At 36.5% G+C, this 22939-nt stretch overlaps 2 protein-coding genes across 7 annotated transcripts in view; both read left to right on the top strand.

Moving 5' to 3' along the window:
- Window positions 1-4897: 4897 nt before the first annotated feature.
- Window positions 4898-9923, top strand: LOC133527605 (protein lethal(2)essential for life-like). Its single transcript, XM_061864685.1, has 3 exons — window positions 4898-5025; window positions 7960-8199; window positions 9225-9923. The coding sequence occupies exons 2-3, from the start codon at window positions 7960-7962 to the stop codon at window positions 9573-9575; spliced, it is 591 nt and encodes a 196-aa protein (XP_061720669.1). The 5' UTR covers window positions 4898-5025; the 3' UTR covers window positions 9576-9923.
- Window positions 9924-18705: 8782 nt separating this feature from the next.
- The window catches only part of LOC133527593 (protein dead ringer), a 146982-nt gene continuing 142748 nt past the window's right edge, over window positions 18706-22939 (top strand). For 2 of the 6 annotated variants that reach the window (XM_061864666.1, XM_061864663.1), the window contains exon 1: window positions 18708-18969. In XM_061864666.1, coding sequence (XP_061720650.1) covers window positions 18922-18969 — 48 coding nt within the window. In that variant the 5' untranslated portion in view covers window positions 18708-18921. Of the gene's footprint in view, window positions 18970-22939 lie in introns of all 6 variants that reach the window. The other 4 variants (XM_061864664.1, XM_061864665.1, XM_061864667.1 and 1 more) reach the window with 4 other exon arrangements.

Genomic DNA, 22939 nt, shown 5'->3' with positions numbered 1-22939 from the left:
AATTAAAATAGCAACGCGACGAAATCGCGGGGAGAGCCACGTCTGTTTTTTGGCAATAAGGTTTAAATAAATAAGCTTTTACTATTTTATTTTATTTTACAAATATGCAAAAAAATCTATATTTGAATACATTTTTAGACTTACATATTTACATGTCCTATAATATTTATTTATTTATTTTATTTATTTATATTTACAAACAATGAGGTACCTCACAAGACGACTCTGTTCAGTATTGGTGCTATATTGTCGGGTTTCTAAAACGATCATTACATAAAATAAAAGTTAAACTGATATATTATTAAAAAACCGGCCACGAGCATGTCGGGCCACGCTCAGTGTAGGGCTCCGTAGTTACTCTTCCGTCACAATAAGCTAAACTGGAGCTCAAAGTATAGTAAATTGTTAACCAAGGTATGAAACGGTAACTTTCACCCGAGTTAAACAAATAGGCAAATTTGCATAATCAGTACCTAATTAAAGTAAGTCTTTTTACTATGAAGGGAAAACTTTTTGCGATAACTCAAAAACAGCTAAACTGATCATGTCCGCTATAGTTTTCATTTAATGTCTTTCTTAAGCTCTTTCCACGATTTTTTTCATATTTTTTGGACCTATGGTTCAAAAGTTAGAGGGGGGGGGACACATTTATTTTTTCTTTCGGAGCGATTATCTCCGAATATATTCACTTTATCAAAAAATGTTTCTTAAAAACCCCTATTAGTTTTGAAAGACCTTTCCAACGATACCCCACACTCTAGGGTTGAAGCGAAAAAAAAATTTCACCCCCACTTTACGTGTAGGGGAGGTACCCTAAAAAAATTAAATTTTTAGATTTTATTGTACGACTTTGTTGGCTTTATTGATTTATATACCGTAAAACGCTGCAACTTTGCCTGGATTTTGACGTTTTTTTCTTATATCTGGGAACCTATTTTTCATTATGAGTTTCATGAGTATTAGTCGGAAAACATACCCTATGCCTTACCAGATAAGACTCAAATATCATTACCTAATCATACTGTATTTCCGATTTACAAGCAATCAAAGTGGCAGGCAAAGTTGTAGGCCTAAGACGTAACTTTGCCTAGACGGATATCTCCATAAATAATGTGTTGCTATTTGCAATAATATTTACTCTTGTGCATGAGACATTATGCTTGTCCCTGACAGTCAAATTATGGCCATAAGCTTAATACTTTTTTTTTCACATGCAATAGGTAAAGTTGTAGCAGGTTCCACAAACTTTCTATACAAAAATATCGTTAACTGTAGGGTTGTGCCAAAAAAATATTATTATTAAAAAATCTATTTATATTGTTAGTTACAAAATAATCAACAAACAAATGTAATATAATGTTGTTTGATTTCTTTTTCTTTTAGTATTTAATAATTTGAACTTATTTTAATTTTTTTATTACAAGTACATTGCAGATACACTATTTTGCTAATTTTCAATGCATTATTATAGTGTAAAGTTCTATTTCATTTTAAAGTTCTAATCACCCATCACCTTTGAACTCCAATTGTAATCGACCTGACACCTGACAACCCAGATTTCGATAAGAAAGATAACTGCAAGACAAATCAAATGAGCCTAAACACAGTGGGTTTATTATGTGTAGTTTAGAAGTTGCTATTTTCGGTCTCCATCATCAGACCATCTCGATGGTACCATAAACATTGCATTGTCACCCAAGTTACATAAGTATGTCAAACACCTCAATTGGTCGCTAATAAGTGGTTGAAAATTGATTGTAAACATACAACATAATTATAATACAATAAATATACAATTGCAAGTAACTACAATAAAAATATAATAACAGATTGCAATAAGTTTTTTTTTATAATTTTTTTCATTTTAATACCCATAAGTTTTTTTTGTTAACGTCAGTTTATTATTGTATTGTCAGCAGATCTACATAGGTACCCACACAGAAAGTCGGTGAAAATCGACTTGCAAAATTTGACTTAAACAAACAAACATTGCAAGTTAATAAAAAGCTTGTAATAAATATACTCATTTAAGCAGTTTAGGCAAGCTTATTTTTACTCTTTTCTGTACATTTATAAAATTCAGCTAGTGACAGCCCTAGACCCAGGCAAAATTGTGTCATTCAAGTTTCCAAAACACTGCCCAATATTGCCTAGTACGTTATAATGCTGAAATCATGTCCTTTTCTTCAAAATATTAAACTTACGGGAAATAGACAGTCTTTACTTACCCTGGGACGTTACCACTTCTCAAAAAACACCTTTTTCGTAGATAAAAATTCAAAAGTTGCGAGACACTAAAAAAATGTTGCTACTCACGCCGACTTATGATACGTAACTGGCGGAGCAACAATGGAGTTACCATTGTAAAAAAAATAAATATGTGTTGCCAGAATAATGAAAATTACTATCAAATGGTAAAAAACAAGAAAAAACTAAGCAAATTCGAGAGATCGTAATTGAAATGAAATAGGCAAAATTGAGCTTAAATGGCAAAGTTGCAGCATTTTACGGTATCCATGGCAAATTTCAGCTTTCTAGCACTAACGACCACGGAGCAAAGCCTCGGACGGACAGACAGACAGACAGACAGACAGACAGACAGACGGACATGGCGAAACTATAAGGGTTCCTAGTTGACTACGGAACCCTAAAAAAGAAACATATTTTGAAATAAAATAACGAGAAATATAATTTTATTTAATAATAAGGAACTTAAAGTAAGCGTACTTATTTTAGAATGTAAACGTCATGCCTCATTTGGAGGAAAAATGATTCATTTAACTGGCAACATTTATAAGCAGTGGCAGCTGACGAAGGTTTGGATTTTTATATTCACAATTACGTAAAAATATCATATTAAACTCGATGCTTACGCGTGGAATGTAATATCAGGTGATTTGTTTTTATTTAGTGATGAATCGTGACACCGATTCACCACACAAACAGCCATCTTTCCTGTATTTTTAGGGTTCCGTAGCCAAATGGCAAAAAACGGAACCCTTATAGATTCGTCATGTCCGTCTGTCCGATTATGTCACAACCACTTTTTTCCGAAACTATAAGAGCTATACTGTTCAAACTTGGTAAGTAGATGTATTCTATGAACCGCATTAAGATTTTTACACAAAAATAGAAAAAAAAAAACAATAAATTTTGGGGGTACCCCATACTTAGAACTGAAACTCATAAAAATCTTTTTTCATCTTACCCATACGTGGATACTATGGATAGGTCTTCAAAAATGATATTTAGGTTTCTAAGATCATTTTTTTCTAAACTGAATAGTTTGCGCGAGAGACACTTCCAAAGTGAAAAAATGTGTGTCACCCCCCCTGTAACTTCTAAAATAACAGAATGAAAAATCAAAAAAAAATATATGATATACATTACCATGCAAACTTCCACCGAAAATTGGTTTGAACGAGATCTAGTAAGTAGTTTTTTTAATACGTCATAATTGGTACGAAACCCTTCATGGGCGAGTCCGACTCGCACTTGGCCGCTTTTTTTAATTTACAACCGGGAGGTGTAGACAAACCGACTCGACCTGTTGAGTACTGCGAGGGCCGTTCGAACGAGTGCGACATAATTTTGCAGCTGAAGTGGCTTCAGAGCATGTGCGGAGACTACTCATCTATGCTTTTTAAATCTATGATTTGATGATTATCCAACGAAATCGTAAGCGCTTGACGTAAAACATCCGAAGTAAATAAAATGAATCTAGAATCTGTCGGGACTCTTCCCACATAAATAACTTTGTCATTATTTTCGTATTAGAGCTAATCATTATGGCTGTTTCCTCTGTGTCATACCATAACTTTAACAAGCCCACCTATGTCTCGAAAAGTCTTAAAAATTCTTACATCGTCACAATATGTAGGATGGTAAATAACATATCACGAATATAAAGTGACCATCATTTTGTAAGAAAAATAAATAGTCTGGATAATACATATATAAAAGGATTAAAAGGTTGAACAGTTGGAAGCTTTGTGAATGGTGACACTGCCTGGAGTGCCTTGCCTGTCCCAACACTGATTACATCAAGAATGCATCAAGATAATTACATCGAAGTTGTAAGAACAGGTAGGTATCGTCCATTCCTATGAACGTGACGTGAGTCACAAAGTCACTTTAGGGGATAATTGATCCAAACGGTCGCCGGGCAATTCCGAACGGGACGGGGGTCCATACCGGGCCCGAGCCCGATGACTCTTGCAAGGGTCGTGACGTCGTTTTTCTAAGTTTTCCGTTTCACGAAATATCAGAGCATCGTTATTAACAATATACGATGTGAATATACGAAACGTAAAAAAATTCCAACTTTGTCTCGAGTTGCCAAAAATAAGTAAGTATTCACTTTTTGATATTTTTACACTAAAACTTAAAAAGCAACTCAACACTACAACCAGAAACAACGATTGTGAAAGAGTAGATGTGTGGTAGAACTGCTGTTCTAGAGAGGTAGCGACCGTTGATTGGTTCTCCTTTCCAAGTGCTCGGCGACCGTGGGGATCTAATAAGCACTTTTACATACTTAAGGCCAGAATCCGATTAGAGATTGACTCACGTTAGACCGACCCGGGGCCGGGCCGGGGCGTCCGACACTTCGTTTTGTATAGAAAGCATCACGTGATCACCGATCACCTGTCATAGAAAACGAAGTGTCGGACGCCCCGGCCCGGCCCCGGGCCGGTCTAACGTGAGTCATCCTTCAGTATGTTGGGTTTCGAAGTCATGCTCATTGGCCAAGTCTCAGGTCCATAAATTATATCGACCATTTACAATTGTTTGCACGACATGTGATAAGCACAATACAATATTGTGAATCCTTCTTTCAGAAGATTTCCCGATTCCCAATACAAACCATGGTCGACCTACCACTTACAAGTTCAAGGTGTATCCCATCGTGAGTCAGTAGCGTGGGCAGCTGAAAATTCTATTTAAATCTCTACTGAAACGTGGACAACGTAGTCTCGCGAGCACTGCGGCGCGCGCTTGCAACGAACTTCTCATTCCTCGAAGGTATTTTGAATTTTTAATTTTAGTCATAAACAAACTTGTGTTTTCTATATTTGGCGGAGTGCTATAGTGTTGTGACCTGTAGTTCTATTTGTTTGCGTTGGTTTTTTATAAGTTCTGGATATTCATTAATTTAAGTTACTTACCTAATATGTTTAGGTTTACCAAGTATTTAGTGTGTTAAGTATTTATGTATGTATGGGTCATTATTTAATTTACTATCATCGTTAACCGAAGTTATTACGAACTCCATATTTTTTTTAAATAACCCCCGAGTATGTATGAAAAAGAAAAGTAGCTACCTACAGTACCTACCTACCATGAGGTATTTTGTATATGTTGTCTTGATATTGCATATTTTTATTTTTACGAAAGAATTATGTTTGTCCATAAGTGAAGTTATATAGTTAGGCACTTATTCAAAATTATAGGCATCTGGTAACCTGGTAGGCATCTGATTTTTTAGTATTGATACCTACGTGAACTTATTAATTGAATAATTTTTTTTTATAAAGTATTTACCAAAAACCAGAAAAAGGGAACCTTAGAATTGATTATAATTAACTTTCCCTCTTTAATATATTTTAAAATTTTGAGACTTATAAACTAAATCACAATAATTGAAATTAATAATTATAAAAAACCCTACACCTAAACTAAAATAAAATGTCTCCCCTCGGGAAGGTGCCGTAGATTTGATTACATTTTCAATACAGTTATCAGGTTATCACGATCGAGGCGAATATCAGGACCGAAATAACACTTGCTAGATACGAATAGAACAGATATGAATTTACGTCGCATCTCATCAAGATATTTAGTTCAGTTGCATCACACTCTAAAACCGTTCGAAACCAGGTGAATCATTCGTGGAATCGTTCCAGAACAATTCATTCGACTACTTTTCACAGGGTTGGCAGTCTATACTATAATGACGTCAGTGAGTGTTTTGTTTACCTTCGTATGAGATGACCAAGAGCGTGTCTCAACTGCACCATTCACTATTTCACTGGTTCCGTGGCACCAGTGCCAGTAAACTGTTGCATAGATAACAAGTAGTCGAATCGAAGTCATGTCTCATGTCATATGTCACTCGGGTCGTTCGAAAATTCGACTGCGTTAGACCTTCAGCAGCTAAGTGGTTTCGCTCCAATTCAATTCTTCTCGTCTCGTTTTGTTTATGTGTCTCTACATACGTTATGTCTACATTTAAATCTACACGTCTTCTTCGGTATAATTAATATGTATTAAGTATGATAAAATTTTCTACCTAGTCCATTGGCATTGTTAATAGTGCCTGGAAACAAGACAACGAAAAGAACTTAGGCAGCGGCTTACATGAGCGATGACTCGCGTGGCGGCCCAACGGTATTCGGAGATCGCCCACGTAGGACACATCCATAGTTATCAAAGGATTGAATTCACCCGCGCCGCGCCGCTTCGCGTTCGCGAGTTATTCGCTCGCGTAAGACACTGCCTTAGTCCCAGATAGGTCAGACTTAGTTGAGTTTTTTTTTTGCGGTGGCCCTAAGACCCCTTAGTCACTAAGGGGTCTTAGGGCCACCGCAAAAAAAACTCCTTAGTGCATGTTTTGACTGTTGTACTTGTTTTATTAGCAGTTTTATTTTCATATACATTTTAGTGAGTCTATTTGCGAACATTGATGCATTGGCTCGTTAACAACCTGTTTATCTCGTTGTCCGCGACTAAAAATATTCTCGCAAATGAGAATTAGGTTCTACGAATATACAATGGGTTGATTAATGCTTGAATTTTGCTTTTCAATTTTCAATGACGCTTTTCACGTGTCATTTAGGTATCAGGCGATCCATGAGTGCTAAATGCTATGCTACAATTTTAAATTATTATCTGATATGCATTATAGAACTTTGGGAAAATATATATGTTCTTAATACTTATTTATCATAGATACTAGTATTTCAATAGCTAATAATAGCTTCATGCATGTTTTTAGGGTTCCGCACCCAAAGGGTAAAACGGGACCCTATTACTAAGACTCCGCTGTCCGTCCGTCTATCAGTCCATCTGTCACCAGGCTATATCTCATGAACCGTGATAGCTAGACGGTTGAAATTTTCACAGGTGATGTATTTCTGTTGCCGCTATAACAACAAATACTAAAAAGTACGGAACCCTCGGTGGGCGAGTCCGGTTTTTTTAATCATAACGTGACAAAGACAGCTGTAGGAGTTAAACAAAATAAAATAATAAGTAGTTAAAATGTATATGTATGTTAGTCTGTAAGGTATTTGTAATATGGGCCTTGTTGCCTGAATCAAATAAATAAATAAACAGTTTCAGGGACAAAAAGCTGTGTTGGGTCCGTTTTTATCGGGCGGGCCGTAAGCTCGATTGCCACAGTTGACGTGTAAAAAATGGATCGCCTAGCCCATATTAACAGATAGTTAATGATGTGATATTTTGAGATGTATGAATAAAATTGTGCAACAGACGACTTGAATTTTACGATTACATTTCGCGCGGCAATTATTTTGTTTTATTACAGCATTGTTGTGTTTGGATGGACTGTGTTTAAAAATAGGTATCTCGTCATTGCCTAGGATATATTTGGATCTTTAGATTTAGCTTACCAGATATTTTCATAATGTTTTATTAGTTTTGACTCGGATAAATATGTCAGAAAAGTCGGGTGTAGTAGTAGTACCTACTCATGCTCGCGGTACTAAAGTCCAATACCAAACATCAGACAACAGACGCGGCAATTATCTAGGTACTAGCGAGAGTGACATGGTAATACCTATTTAGTATATGACTTTCACACTTTAACAGAATTTCACACTTTAACAGCAGCCTTACAGGACAGCGAGCTGAAGTAGCTGAATCATCTTCGGAAAACGAATAGCGATATTTAATATAAATATTTTTAAAATCATTTCGTTACTCTCTCGATTCCAGATGTCGATGGTCCCCATGATGTTTCGCGATTGGTGGGACGACTGGGAGCGGACGCGCCCCTCGTCGCGGCTGTTCGACCAGCACTTTGGCATGGGCCTGCACCGCGACGACCTGTTGTCGTCTCTGTCTACCCTGCCCTCTTCTTCCCTATTCAGAAACTCTTACTTCAGGCCCTGGAGGACGAGCCTGACAAGGCAGGAGTCGGCCTCCACTATTAACCTTACGAAGGAAAAGTTCGAGGTGAGGTGATTTCTTACTATTTGAAATAATCTTCTTCTTGGCGTTGTCCCGGCATTTTAACACGGCTCTTAGGAGCCTGAAACGCCAAGAACTAGCATTGGAATAGGCACTAGTTTTTACAAAAGCGACTGCGATTTGACCTCCAAGCCCAGGGGGGACACTATTGGACCTCATTGGGAAAAGTCCGGTTTCTTCACGATGTTTTCCTTCACCTAAAAGTGACTGGTAAACATCAAATTATATTGTACATAAGTTCCGAAATATTCTATGGTACGAGCCAGGGTTTCGGAATCCGAATTGAAATTCTCTCGCCCTAACGGCTAGGCTAAATACCAACAATATTTAAAATAGTTACTTTTAAAAATAGATAATCTAATATTTATTAATATAAGCTATTTACACGAATATAATATTTAAAAAAATATATTAATCATTACCAAATTAAATTAAATAAATCATTACCAAATTAAATACATTGAGCATTTCATACAGATAATTTATATATATTTTATTAAATAGATGTTCTTGTGTTTCTATACTGATTTGCTTCTATTTCATATTTTGAGAACTTAATAAATAGAAACATATTACTTACACACGGAGGATGTATGTAACCTATGTAGCGTATCGGCTGTCTGTGTCTGTGTTGAATGTGCGCTGTCCTGGCAGTTATTTATTTATTTAATCTTTATTGCTCAATACATGAAGGTACAAATAGCGGACTTAATGCCTTACTTAATGCTTGACTTAAGAACACATTAATAAAATTATTTGACAGTTTAGTCTGGTTTAGTATGTATGAAAAAATATATCACCTTTAGCTTTTTACGGCAAACCTTTACAGGTTTTCTTTTTAGGGGTAGTCAACTAGGAGCACAAAAAATGTTTGCCGTAAAAACCTGAAGGTGATATATTTTTTGCCGGTATTGTATTGAGGTCTGGGAGCTAGATAACTTATTTTATATGATCTACGGTCAGTATTTGTGTTTTGAATAGTTTCTCAATTAAATGTTTTCTATTTCCAGGTTATCCTCGACGTCCAACAATTCGCGCCTGAAGAGATCACAGTCAAGGCCAGCAACAACTCCGTCTTAGTGGAAGGCAAACACGAAGAGAAGCAGGACGAGCACGGCTACATCTCCCGCCAGTTCACTCGCCGCTACATCCTCCCCACCGGCTACGAGGTCGCTGACCTCGTCAGCACCCTGTCTTCTGACGGTGTGCTCACGATCACGGCTCCTAAGCGTCCCCTGCCGTCTGCTGGAGAAAGGATTGTCCCTATCACGAAGACCGGCCCTGCGAAGCAACCAGAACCACCCAAGCCGGAGCAGCACCAGCCCCGCGAACAGACCGTACCCATCGTTACATCTCCCTAAAATTATAAACAGATGACAACCCTACTAACAATCCGATATGAACAGACTTCGCTTCAATGTCATTGCATGTGATAATGAAGCGAAGTTAGCTGCAGATCTAGCGAGCATTTTATTTAGGGTTGTCTTCTTTTGTATTCTTCCTCCTTCCCAAGAACAACGAGAAGCATTGTGTTAGCACGTAAATGCAAACGATCGAATAGCATTTAAGGATTTAAATCACGTTGTTGGCCAACAACGAGACGATTCGAATTAACGAATTAGCCTTTTTTGAAGAGCAATGGAAAATGTAATTAAGTACTGAAGTTTAAATTTTATTTAAGTACCTAATAAACGAATTTATATATTTTTGACGAGATTTTTATTAAAATAAAAAGACTGGTTGGTAGTGGATACTCCGGTACCTACTATACTACCTACTTCATTATAGAGCTTAGTTATCCTAGGCTTGCTTACCTAGCCTACTCCTACTATTCAAAGAAGGAATGTTCAGCAAATCAAGCAAGCAAATTAAATCAACGAATGACCTGGGATCAGGCGAACCTAGGACATAAAATGTATACGTAACAGGTTTCTGTTCTACGAAAAACGACTTATCAAAGATTTTTTACAAACATAAACCAAGTAGTAGTCGTACAAGCTTCTATACTTCAAGAAGTAATGTTTGACTAATTTCTTTTCCACGCCGCATCAAAGTCAATAATATCGTTAATTTATCATTACATCGGAGGGAGAGGGCTGAATGCGAAACGCCGACGAGCTACTCCTAGTTCAATAATGGTGTTCTTTTGAATTAGGATTAGGAATTGCGCGGTATTTACATTTTACTGTTTTTATTTTATTTAATTAAATTATTTACATTTTTATCAAAGTTGAATGAACTATAGATATGTCGAGGACATTACATGCCTATTTAACAGATATCAATAGAAGTCTATTATTTATAGCTGTGAAGAGATTGTATAAATAAAATAAGCATTTCTATTTTTAAATTTAGGAGCTTCCATACCGTGTGCCAATATTTTTCTGGCCAACTGCTTTTGAAATGCCATCTAGCGTAAGAGTTTGAATATTAGTTCGCATCGCCATCTATGTTAGTGGTTAGGAATCACATACTATTTCATTCGACAACGTGAGTTCGTACGATTTAAGAAAAGAATCACCGCAGTGAAAAACCCAGGGTAAGAAACAGTGTTCATAAGGACCACTGTTCAGATTTCAGATTTCAGATGATTTATTCATAAATGTACATCTCATTTACATGTCAAACAAACAAAAAATGTAGTGAATTGACTGTTTAGAATCAACATTGATAAAACAAGCGTATGGCTCACCTGACGGTAAGCGGATAACAGGATAATGCTATACCTATTGAGCGGCATCGTCTTTTAGACTAAGCTCGTTAAATAAAGATAAAAAAAAAACAATTGAAGGTACGCTCTTATTTCAAATTATATTTTAAAATAACATTAATTTTGACATGAACATTAAAGTAAAATAAAATTACTTATCTATGTCTGGTAGGTACTAGTTTTGTTGCTAGAAATGATAAAACAAAGCAATTAGAGCGAGTAGAAGTTTTACCTACAAAACGTCACTTCATTTAAGCATGTCATTTTCAAATAATAGCGTTATTTTGATTGTGTGTGGGGGGGATTTTGGAGGCCGGTTCGTTAAGCGCTTTGCTCCAATTTTTAAAGTAAGCGTAGTTATAAAAGTGTTTAAAATTTGAAACAGGCACCATCACAGTATAAATTGCAATAGGATAGGATATCCGTAATTGTTCGAGTAATAGTGTACGCTCATGTATCACTGGGCAGCGTCGGGGGGAGTTCATCAATCAGCCTGGAGCGATTACTTGAGATCTGGCGTAAGTTTGAAGCAGATCGAGGAAGTTATTTGTACGGTAGGTACTTTGCCGGTCGGTAAGTGCAAATAAATGGACGGGTCATGTCAGACAGGTACCTAACATGTTAAGCCGACGTACTATTAGGAAGCAGCTACGAGCTAGAAGGAGCAAGCGATATTGCTATCTCATTCCACCTTATATTTGAATTATATATTAATGGACAAGACAGTTTGTTTGAATTGGGAGCGTGCACGACTGTCACGCAACCTAGTGTCCGCAATTCTAGGGGAAAACGTCAATTCACTACATCTTATAAAACTACTCCAAAACTAAAAACTACTGAACGGATTTTCATACGACTTTCATCTATCAATAGAGTGATTCTTGAGGAAGGCTTAGGTATATAACTTGTTAAGGTTTTCTGCAAATTGTTTGAAATATATTAACGATGTTGTCGGAAAAAATCACGCTGGCTAAGAGCTTTAATCGAAAACGCTGCCTATTTTTCATTCATAGATCTACAAAAAAGTCCGCGATGTGAAATGTCTATCTTTTAAGGATAACTTACTATATCCATTCTTAACTTCTAGAAAAAGATCACGTAATATGTGGCATTTGCAAAGCTATTTACATGGATACATTATTAACAATTATCAAAATAAATACGTTAGTTATATTAAGCATTTCATACAGATTACAATGGTCTCTTACACCATACAATTTAAATGAATATTTCAGGACTAATCGTAAATCAAAGTTTCATTTCGAGCCATATAATCGTACGAAATGTTAAAGACGCTATCCGCAATTAGTTCAAATTTTTACCACCTTATGCGCTGGGATCGCTTTACTTACCCCCACCACGCACTTCGCACGGTCCCAATATATAAACGACACTCACGTCGCGCAGCTTCCGCTAGTAAATCTTTAAATTTTATCAATTGTTTGGTATCGGTAACAATTTCTTCGTTTATCAGCCTGCTAACCGCCTGTAGCTTGCCTTGCCTCTAAGGCTAAAACCTGAGCATTATGCAGATTTACAATCAATTAATTCGGGTTTGATTTGGTTGAAATAACCTTTTGGTTGAAAACGCCCACCGTTTCTCATCACTTGTGCCTGTGGGGGTATATAGATAGGTATGCAGTTCGACAGCTGATGGGTCTGCCGGCCGCATTAATTGTTGCTGCCTCTACTGCCAGTTCAATATCTACTGTTTTATCTAATAGAGTAAATGTTACTGAGCCACTACCGCTCGTCTTTCATCTCTTGTGCCTGTGGGGGTAGATGTGCAGTTCGACAGCCGATGGATCTGCCGGCCGCATTAATTGTTGCTGCCTCTACTGACAGCTCAATATCTACTATTTACTGTTTGGCCCAGTGGTTTACTGGTGGAGAATGCCTCAAGGCATTAAGTCCGCCTATTGTAGTTTTTACTTGTATTTGTGCAATAAAGTTTAATTTTTTTTTTCAGCCTGTTATAGTGTCCCACTGCTGGGCAAAGGCCTCCCCTCTTTCTCGCCATTTGGTCCTATCCAATGCACACTCCCGCCACTCTTTACAAAATGCATCAAGGTCGTCCCGCCATCTCCGTCTTGGTCTTCCACTGCCCCGAGATCCATCCAGTGGGACCCAGTCTGTGGCTAGTTTGGTCCAGCGCTCGGGGTGCATTCGGCAGATGTGCCCTACCCAGTCCCACATTAGCTTGGTGGCCTTCATGCCCACATCCTCAATGCCGGTTTTGGAACGCAGTTCCATGCCAAAATAAATCTTTTGTTCACGCAACGCCGAGCTGCACCTTCGACTCTGACAACGTGTTGCGTATGAAAGTGCACATTCTAGTAGGGTAAAACTAGACGTATCTACTCAATTACGTGGAAGAAATTTTTTTTTCAGACGAGTACCTATCTCATAAACTGCTATTGAAAAATTATAAAGTTATGTTTATACTTCCAAAACAATACAAATACATATGATTTATGAAATGGCAAAGCCATAGTTTTTAGACCAAGGTGTAGGGCTTAGGGGCTTGGCTTTTGCTGAAAATTTAATAACATTTTTTTAAAGTAAGTAGGGTAAAAGTTAGTGAGTCTTGGCTTGGCCGCCAGTTTTACATGAAATGTTTTTGGTGGGATCTTTTTGTAACGTCTTCTGTCTCTCTATAGGACATCGGGAATTGGCCTAGTTTTACTTACCTAATGTATTCAGAACTGCACCCCCTTTTCAATGGCGTGGCAGGGTGCAAGTTAGAGATTTCTTAATTTGTCTGTTCTTTGTATGTAAATCCTAGGCGTCATGCCAAATTTTAGCTTCGGGATCGGGAGTGAGTGGACAAATCGTCGTATTTTAGGTTTTCATAAAATCTAAAGTATAAAAGCTAGAATTTTGAAATTTAATATATTTCATATGTTTCCTAACTACATGTTATCCACTGGAATTTAAGTTCTCTGGTGTTATGTGGGACGAAGATATGATATGAGGGTTTGAAATTGAGACAAAACGGTTCGAGAAAAGGCAGGTCGAGGGCCGAGTTTTTTCTGTTTGTCTTGGCGGGGGAATACCGTGCCCCATCAGATACGGTTAAGTGCGCTATTACAAAAAAAAAGATATTTAGAAATAATGTAAAATCTCGACGAAATTCTCCTGAATTTCGCTCATTATTAGAAACAAAGAGTACCTACTTGTTCCAGTAAGAGCGTCTTCTTATCTTTAGGAATACGATGTTAAATATTAGAAAAACGGTTTAATTAGTAATGAATATTTTTCCGATGGTAGTTTACGAAAAACCGCGTGAAGAAATGAGTTGTGAGCTCTTATTTGTAAAATTTGAGAAGTTTACTCTGCTAAAGGTGAATAATTTGTATTACTAATATCCTGTACTATAGGAATACAATAGTGGCTGCTCTTCACATTGGGGCTGTTTAAACATTCATTAGTAAAAGCGAGTTCATACAAGCGAGCCACTAAATGAAAGTACCTAGCAAATGTATGAATTCGCAATAATCAATGCCTATATAAACGGGCCCCAATGACACTTATCCACAGAGTCGGACCAAGATAACTCTGCCTGGCATTTGCAATGACAAAGTGTGGCAATGTCATCGTTATAAATGTCAAATTACTCCCAAACTTTGTTCTATTCAACTTATAAATCGTGCCATTCAGACGCGGGCCTTGTCTCGTATTGTCGTGTCATTAAAGGTTAAATTTGACATATCTGCGCGTCATCTTGGATGACACTAACTATACATGTCTGGAACAGTACCCCTAGTGTAAATATTTTCGACAGCGAAACGTGACGTACGCGTTTGCGTTAAGTGTCATATTGTATGAGATTTTTGACTTTCCAAAACGTTCCGCTTGGCGCGCTGTTCAAAAACCCATACAAAATGAGACTTAACGCAAACGCGTACGTCACGTTTCGCTATCGACAAAATTTACACTAGGGGTACTGAAGCAAACAGAAGTAACAAAACATGCTGCGCCGACCTATGAAGTTCGTTTCTTAGCATTAGAATGAAAGTAAGCGATTTTGTGTCTTTTTATTTTTATCGAAAAACACTTTCGAAAAATAAGTCATAGCAAACATGTAACAATTTCAAATCATAAACGATATCATTTGCTTTCATACGTAATAGTTACTGATTTTTAGAAAGCATTTTTCAATTAAAAGGCATGTCGAGATTGCTTAAGTTTTTTCTAATGAATGCTAAAAAACGAAATAGGTATACCTACATTAAATATGATGAAGGCAAGCCAATGATTACTCGTTATTATTACATTTCTAAAGTTGTTATTTTCATGCAATAGGTAAGTTGATATCAAAAAGTTATTTGTGTGTATTATCGAGACATAGTCCTCCTCATCGTTTTTGATGACGGCGACATAAACATTATGGACGTTGTCTAGCATGAGCCCTAATGTCGAGACGATCTGACGTAAAGTCAAATTTAAAAAAAAATCTGATCAAAAACATAGCATAGCAAATAAAATATTATAGAGTTACCGCATAATGTACGAAGCCGTATAGCGCCATCTATCTCGGCTGTAATATTCGAAGCACGAATTTGATACTATCAAAGAGAATTTGAAATAGACTTGGATTGTCAAAGAAAATTTTGTAGCCACAGTAAATTTACTGCCATCTTTAGACACACGATTAAAACTTTTAGTGCGCCATTTGACTTTGATCCTCATTATTGTTAAATATCAAAAAATTGCTCCATCGCTCGAAACGATGCCCCCACCCCTTTGGCCTTTGATGTATTATTATCCCATATCAACTGTCTCTCCAATAGGATTAGGAAAACGATGTATATATTTAAGAAACTTCGACATTCCGCGAACATGAGCCTTTTAAAAAATACATACATCTCTCTATGTCAGTCTCTAATTACATACGCCATTGGAGTATGGGGCAGTGCTGCAAAGAAGTCAATCTTAATGGCTAAAAGAGCCCAACGTTCGGTCTTAAAGGTAATGCTCAAAAAGCCCTTCAGATATCCGACAAACAGCCTCTACCAGGAAGCTAAAGTACTGACAGTCCGCCAGCTTTACATACATAAAGTCTGTCTCTCGATTCATAAACGCGCTGCTAAATCCGAATATTATTCGAAATTACTATCTAAACGCGTATTCAAGTTGCCTGTTCCGAGGGTTAACACTGCTTTTGGGAGACGTTTTGGCGACTTCCTCTGCTCTTCGATTTACAACATGGCCGTAAAGTTTCAGAGCGAATTAATTAATTACACTGTGCATGTAGCCAAAAGGTTACTCTTCAACTGGTTGTTGTCACTTGATTATAGCGAAACTGAGACATTACTCCTAAGAATTGTTTAACATTAACTTTATTAATTATATAAAATGAACTTGACTAAAAGATTAGTATAGAACCGAAGCTATAAAGAATGAAGCATTAGATAAATAGTTAAAAACTGAAAACTGCATGTATCAACTTAGGTATAAACCTGAATGTCATATTTATTATATAAAAATAAGTTTTCGTTTTTCGTTGACTTGCATGACATTTATCTGTACTTCTGGTCTCCCGCGATACAGGCCTAGCCTAGTGCGGGGACTCCTGGAAACTCTGTTGTCAATCTAGTTATGCACCAACTCTTAAAAACAACCGCTGTATACTTTTTCTGTGTCCTTTCTTGTGCAATAAACATATTTTTTTATCTTTATCTTATCTTTAGATGGCGCTACTTTTTCATATTTAACAAATTAAACACATATCAGTGAAAGGATAAGGATCAATGTCAAATGGCGTTCTTAAAGTTTTAAGCTGTGTCGAAATATGGCAGTAAATTTACTGTTGCTACCAAGTTTTCTTTGACAATCCACCTCTATTTCAAATTCTCTTTGCTACCATACTTATACAGGGTGGACAAATAAGAATGATACACTTTGTTTTTAAATTTTAATTACATTGAGTGGAAATTTTATTAAATATTTTTTTATAAATATATTATTCAGGGTTGGCAATTGTATACGGAAGATAATTTCTGCCAAATGTCTACCACTAGCAGCAAGCAATTTTATCTCAAATGTTTCTGTTGTTTAAAACACGTTGTTTGCTCGATTAATTTTGAAAAAAAGTGATTTGGGATTGGCACCCAAATTCCCCAAATTTTGCAGCTCGTGACTTATTTCTGTGGGGCTATCTAAAATTACGTGTCTATGCTAACGAGCTGGTGAAATTTAAACAGTTAAAACCGACTATTTGACACAAATGTACTAAGATAATGCCAAAAATGTGCGAATAGATGCTGAACATTGGGATTTGGGATGATAAGGGCTTACATTTGCCTGCTGTTAGAGGTGGACATATGTCAGACATTATGTTTCGCATGAATTTGCCAACCCTGAAGAATATATTTTTAAAACAATACTTAATAATTTTTGAACTTAATACAGTTAAAATTTAAAAACAAAATGTATACTTCTTATTTGGCCACCCTGTACAATCTTCATCTTAAGATGCAAGTTAAAAATGTTTGCGTTTTGATTTGAGAAAAAGCAAATAACTATTGAGTATTGGTTGTTTAGTAAGTTGGTAGGCAGGCAGGTATAGGGTTGCCATATGTCAGGATTTCAAGTGACATGTCAGGATTTTCGTCTGTTATCAGCGTTGCGGAGGGAGTTCGCAAGTGTTAGGGTTGTTAGAAACCTCAACTACTTAATCACTAGAAACTAGCTAAAAATTTGGTTGTAGCTGTGTAGCTTAGCTACACCATATGGAGGGTCGTAGCTACAGCAGATTAAATAAAAAACTTCGAGATACGGAGGCCTAATTTAAGAAAACCCAGTGGAGTTAGGCTAAATGCTTCTCCAGGATATGTCAGGATTTTAAAGAGATTCTGAGGAACGCGTGGAGGTATCAAGCTGGAATTTATACTAAATACTGAGGTCTACCATCCCGTAGAGCGGTGAAAAAATGGAACTTCTAAGCCAACGCAATCAAAAGATACAGCCGTTTATGCCGCCAATTTTCGACACTCGCAAGGGAATCAAAGCCTACAGTAAGGTACTTCCCGTGAACTCAGAATCTTGAAATTTGGTACGAAGCAATGTCTTATAGCATAGATAAAGGAAAAATTGCGAAAACCGTAAATTTTTAGTTACAGCATATAATAAAAATATTTTTAATAATTGATATGACTCGATTGTCGTGATGGGTGAACTTTTACTTATATATCTACAGGTTTGTACGGAACCCTCGGTGCGCGAGTCCGACTCGCACTTGGCCGGTTTTTCATACAGCAACCCAAGGAAGTATAGTATTTTATTTATAATCTAATCTAGGGCTCTAGGCATTCTTTCGGCATGGTTGTACCTTTGTAGAGTAAAGGGTAAATAAAGACATTCACACACAGAACAGAGAAACGGTGTAGGTGTATATGTAAGCATTGAGAATAAATAAATGGATACCTAAAGGTCAGCTGCACGTGCAAAGTAAAGATTTCAACGCGCATTGTATGACCTCTTGTCAACAACTTTATTTAGAATACCTACATAACATTAAAAATTTAAAAATAACTTAAAGAAAGTTGACGAGTAATTAAACACAATGGACTGTTTCTCGCACCCTTGCTGAATTATAAACGTGTTAATAAAAGCATAATAAAAATGGAGTCCAATCTCATTTGAAACCCGAAGCATGAACGTCAAGTTTCATTATCGCTATTAATCACACGATCAATAGGTACGTCGCAATTATTTAATAGCTTGAATAAAAACAATATAAGAACGTGAGGCGGAGCGCGGTGTAATATCATTTTGATAGGACGCAGTTTGATTCGCCGTGACGAAGCCGCCTTAGGGCGGGGCTTAGCCGGAAGGGGGCGCCGGCGAGCGCGGCCCGTCATACCTCTCCGCGATCCCAGCGGCGCCGCTTGTCCGCTCCGCGTGTGCCGTGCCGTGCCGTGCCGTATTGTCCTGGGTTGCCGAAAACCGCCAAGATTCGGGTAAAGAATCGTGAACCGGTGCCGGCGTATGCCATGGCCGACGCCGACCGTGACTCGGATCTCGGAGACGACAGTCCTGTGGTGAGTACTTACTTGGTAGTCTTGTTTAATTGTCGCTGCCATGGTAACCATGCTTGAAAGGTTCAATCAAACCTTCGTGGAAACTCATTAGTCGACTTGTACCCGTATAAAGAGTGTCTGTTTGCCTGCTGTAGTCATTTTAAACTTATCGAAAGTGTGCAAGTGATGTGTAGTTTAGACAGTTTAGTGGACTTACAACTGCGGTAGTTATTTTTCTTTCAACACGTGTCCGTTTGAGGTGCAAACTTTTGTTTCACGTGAAAAGATCAATTAAGTACCTACTTTTAACACATACCTACGTCATACAATTGCTTTGGATTTTTTATTCAGATATCATCAGTCATCACAACTGTTTACTTAATTTAAATTTTAACGTCTTCGCTAACTGTAAATTATAATGCAATTAAAATAATTCTCTCGATATTAAGAAGTGTTGTAATTAAAATGATATTTCATACGTGTTTTTATACAATGGGGTAGGTAGGTAATCATAGGTTAGATTTGTACGAAGCAGGTGTGCGACTCAGTTGTCAACTTGTTACTCGCCAACGGCCGTGAATGATACTTATACGTAATGTCTGCAAAGTCATCAAAATTGTTAGGGAGTGTATTTGGTATTCGGCTCAAGAACCGCCCTTAAATGCTAATTCTCAATTTCATCGTTTTAAGTGAAGACCATCTCTGTTTCACCTTGCAAAATAATTATTGGTATTATATATGGTATTAGACAACTAATTGGACATTCTGAATTATTAATCTGTATTTATTTATAGAAAATGCCTGGACATTTGAACTAGTACCTATATATGATTGATGATTTGAATAGTGATAATGATAAAGCTTGTAATATCGCAATGTTTTAACCTGTAAATCGCCAGAAAAGTTACTACCAACAATTATTTATCAGGAGATGTACTCGTGTACCTACCAACCATGAAATAGTAATAATAGTAATGACTCAAGCTCAATAAATTGCCAAACGATTCCCAGTACCTACCTACCTAAGTACCTAACTAGGGTCCACTCACGATGATGAATGTCTAGCTTTTTTTTGTAAGAATCAAGAATTAGTAGGGTACACCGAGGCGAATCCGATCACAGGGTAAATCAGGTCATGATGAAAAATCTGTTGATATCTCTGGAACATTTCATTGATATGAGTGCACTAAAATAGCGCTGTACATGTCTTCTGTTAGCTTGCGACGCCATTTATAACTTTTATAAGCAATATTTTCAATATACAAGTACATGAAATAACTAGTTAGAAATGTAACGAGTATTTAATTTATTCGATTAGATAATTGAATGATTTCTGGTTGGATTCAAATTAGAATAATAAGATGGTTTGATTTATACTAACCTACTTGTTAAGATATATTTAGTCTAGTAAACCTACTTAGTTATTATACATACCTACCTACGTGTATGTTTATGAGGAAGCTTAGAGTGCATGTTTGTTGTTTTTATAACAAGCCCGATAGGTAGAAGAGATAAGAAAATGCGATGACAACGTTTTTCTTTAATGTTTATGTAGGTGCATTGACTTGGGCGTAACAGTTTTTTCGAAATACGAGTAGGTATTATTTTTGCTGATTACGCATAATCGCATACTAATACCTACATACCTTATATTATACATATATATGCGTAGTTACGATATATAAAATTGGTCTACCAATATCTAATAAGTAATATTCTAATGGAAGATACCTAGCTGAGTTTTGGGACTACATTACATCTTCACTTACTTAATATAATACGTACAAATCAGATTTATGCAGCCAAGCCTCCAACCAGTTTGTAGCTGAACATAAATATAACTTACCAAACCTATAGTACTCTGTTTCTTTAGGTATATTAATAAAAGTAAACAAACAATTATATAGTAAATTTTCGGGTAGTTACATTAACCAACCAAATACAAAACGACCTGACTTTAACCTACATTATTTGATCATGTAATGTTTTCATCTACCTACCCTCAACTGGCTTAAGGAGCCATTTGAGGTAGATTTTGTTTACTTACCTATTGAATAACCTAGCTAGCTAACATACGGATAACTATAGCTATATCTATAGGTTAGGTATTAATAAACTTTTTCATTTTACATTTCCATTCATTGTTTTCAATTTGTTTTTTAATATTTTTTAACCTTTAAAGATATTTATGGAAAATTTATCTAATCCTACTTCTTGATTTCATTTTTTCTATTTTTACATGCTTACACTCTACTCTTCATTAGGCATAAGGTCATTAAGCTTACATCCAATACGGTAAAATGGGGTGAGTAGGGATTGCGGGCGCAGTAGGGATGCGAATCCAGAATTTCTGTTTTCAGTTGCTACTTGAAATTTCGGGTTCAGGGTACTCTTAAACTAATTCTATTATATTTTTTCTACATCTCGCAACACTAAGTAGCCAAATCATAAAGATACCATTTAAAAATCACTGCCAAAGTTGATATTCAAAGGCAGCGGATTTTTGTCTGAATTTTAATTAGTTTTTATGTGAGATTTGACAAAGTAGGTGTTCATGAATATTTCGGGTATTCAACTTGCGAGGCTTAGTTAAAACAGAAAAATATAAGCTATTTCCTTATTATAATGGTTCTAACATAGAAAACGATTCAACCGTATTTGATTTTTTATGGGGTGAGTAGGGATCTAGGGACGAATTGAGGGGTGAGATGGGACAACCACAGGGACAGTTAGGTCATGAATGGGGAGTCAACTCTCCATAACTCTTACGATCGGGGTGTATAGGGATGATAGACGGGCGACTTGCTGTTTGTAGACCAGGATTGTCAATTTACATGAGTAATCAAAAGTCTCTTACATAAGAAGGCTGGCTTATAATTTGCGTATGCGTTCTTGTTATTTAAAATTGAATTGAATGATACGAGTAATTAAGGAGAAAATGGTTTCCTGCTTTCGATATTTTACTTACACACACACACTACGATGTCGCTAATAGTAAAAATTAAGATTTGGAAGGGGGCATATTTCATTGTACCTAGGTATGTAGTTACTAGTTAAACTTCTAACTCTATAGCAATTTTCCCAACTCACCTCATTACAATCCCTGCTAACCCCAGCTACATGCTGAGGAATTTCTTACTATTTTGTGTTAAAATTATGAAATTAAAAACTAAAATTCATAAGATCGAAACATTTTTTATGTATAAAAATCAACGTGTCACATCTGTTTTGTCTCTACTCACCCAACTTTACGGTAAGTAGTTCTGTTATTAAAATTCAAGACAAAAAGTATATACTGATACACACTTATACTATGTCTGCATTTTAAATGTGTAATTGTCTCAAAAACAACAAGTTAAGTTAGATGAAATTGAATTGAAAAACGAAACATTTGAAAGGCAAAACTATGGAAAAAGTCGGATATCAAATTAAGACGTAGAGGAGGTAGAGTTTGTTTACATAATATGTAGGTGTACATATTATACTTATGATAAAAACTGTAAACACTAGATTTCACGTTTATTAAGATTATGCAGGTACAGCCAGCAGGAGACATTACAAGTTGCAACTAGAGTCGGTTGCACCAAACCGGAGCGTTCGCTAAATTTTATTGTATGGGAAGTGTCATAGATCTCTGCTACCTGCTGTTGATCTATCTGTTAACTGTGGTTGGTAAAACTGACCCTAAGTGTAATGTTATTGTTAAAATAATCAAAATTAGTGCCTACGATTATTATTTTTTCCAGATACCCAGGGTAACGCATGCACCTAACTTGCAATACTTGGTTTTCACTAAATCATAGGTAACTACAGTTAGCAGTATATTTAAGATAGTAAGTAAGATATAAGTATATTTATGTTTAAGACATTTTCTTTTTTTACCTTTATGTGTATTTAAAAAATGAGGCATTTTTCCCGCTCCCAAAGGTTTTCTGAAGGATATATCGCTTTGTAGCAATAAGACCGCCGGTTTTCACCTAACTACAATTTT

Source organism: Cydia pomonella, chromosome 18 (genome assembly GCF_033807575.1).
Source record: "Cydia pomonella isolate Wapato2018A chromosome 18, ilCydPomo1, whole genome shotgun sequence".
NCBI classification, from domain to species: Eukaryota; Metazoa; Arthropoda; class Insecta; order Lepidoptera; family Tortricidae; genus Cydia; species Cydia pomonella.
The sequence above is the reverse complement of the archived record's forward strand: the minus strand, read 5'-3'. Positions and strand labels throughout refer to the sequence as shown.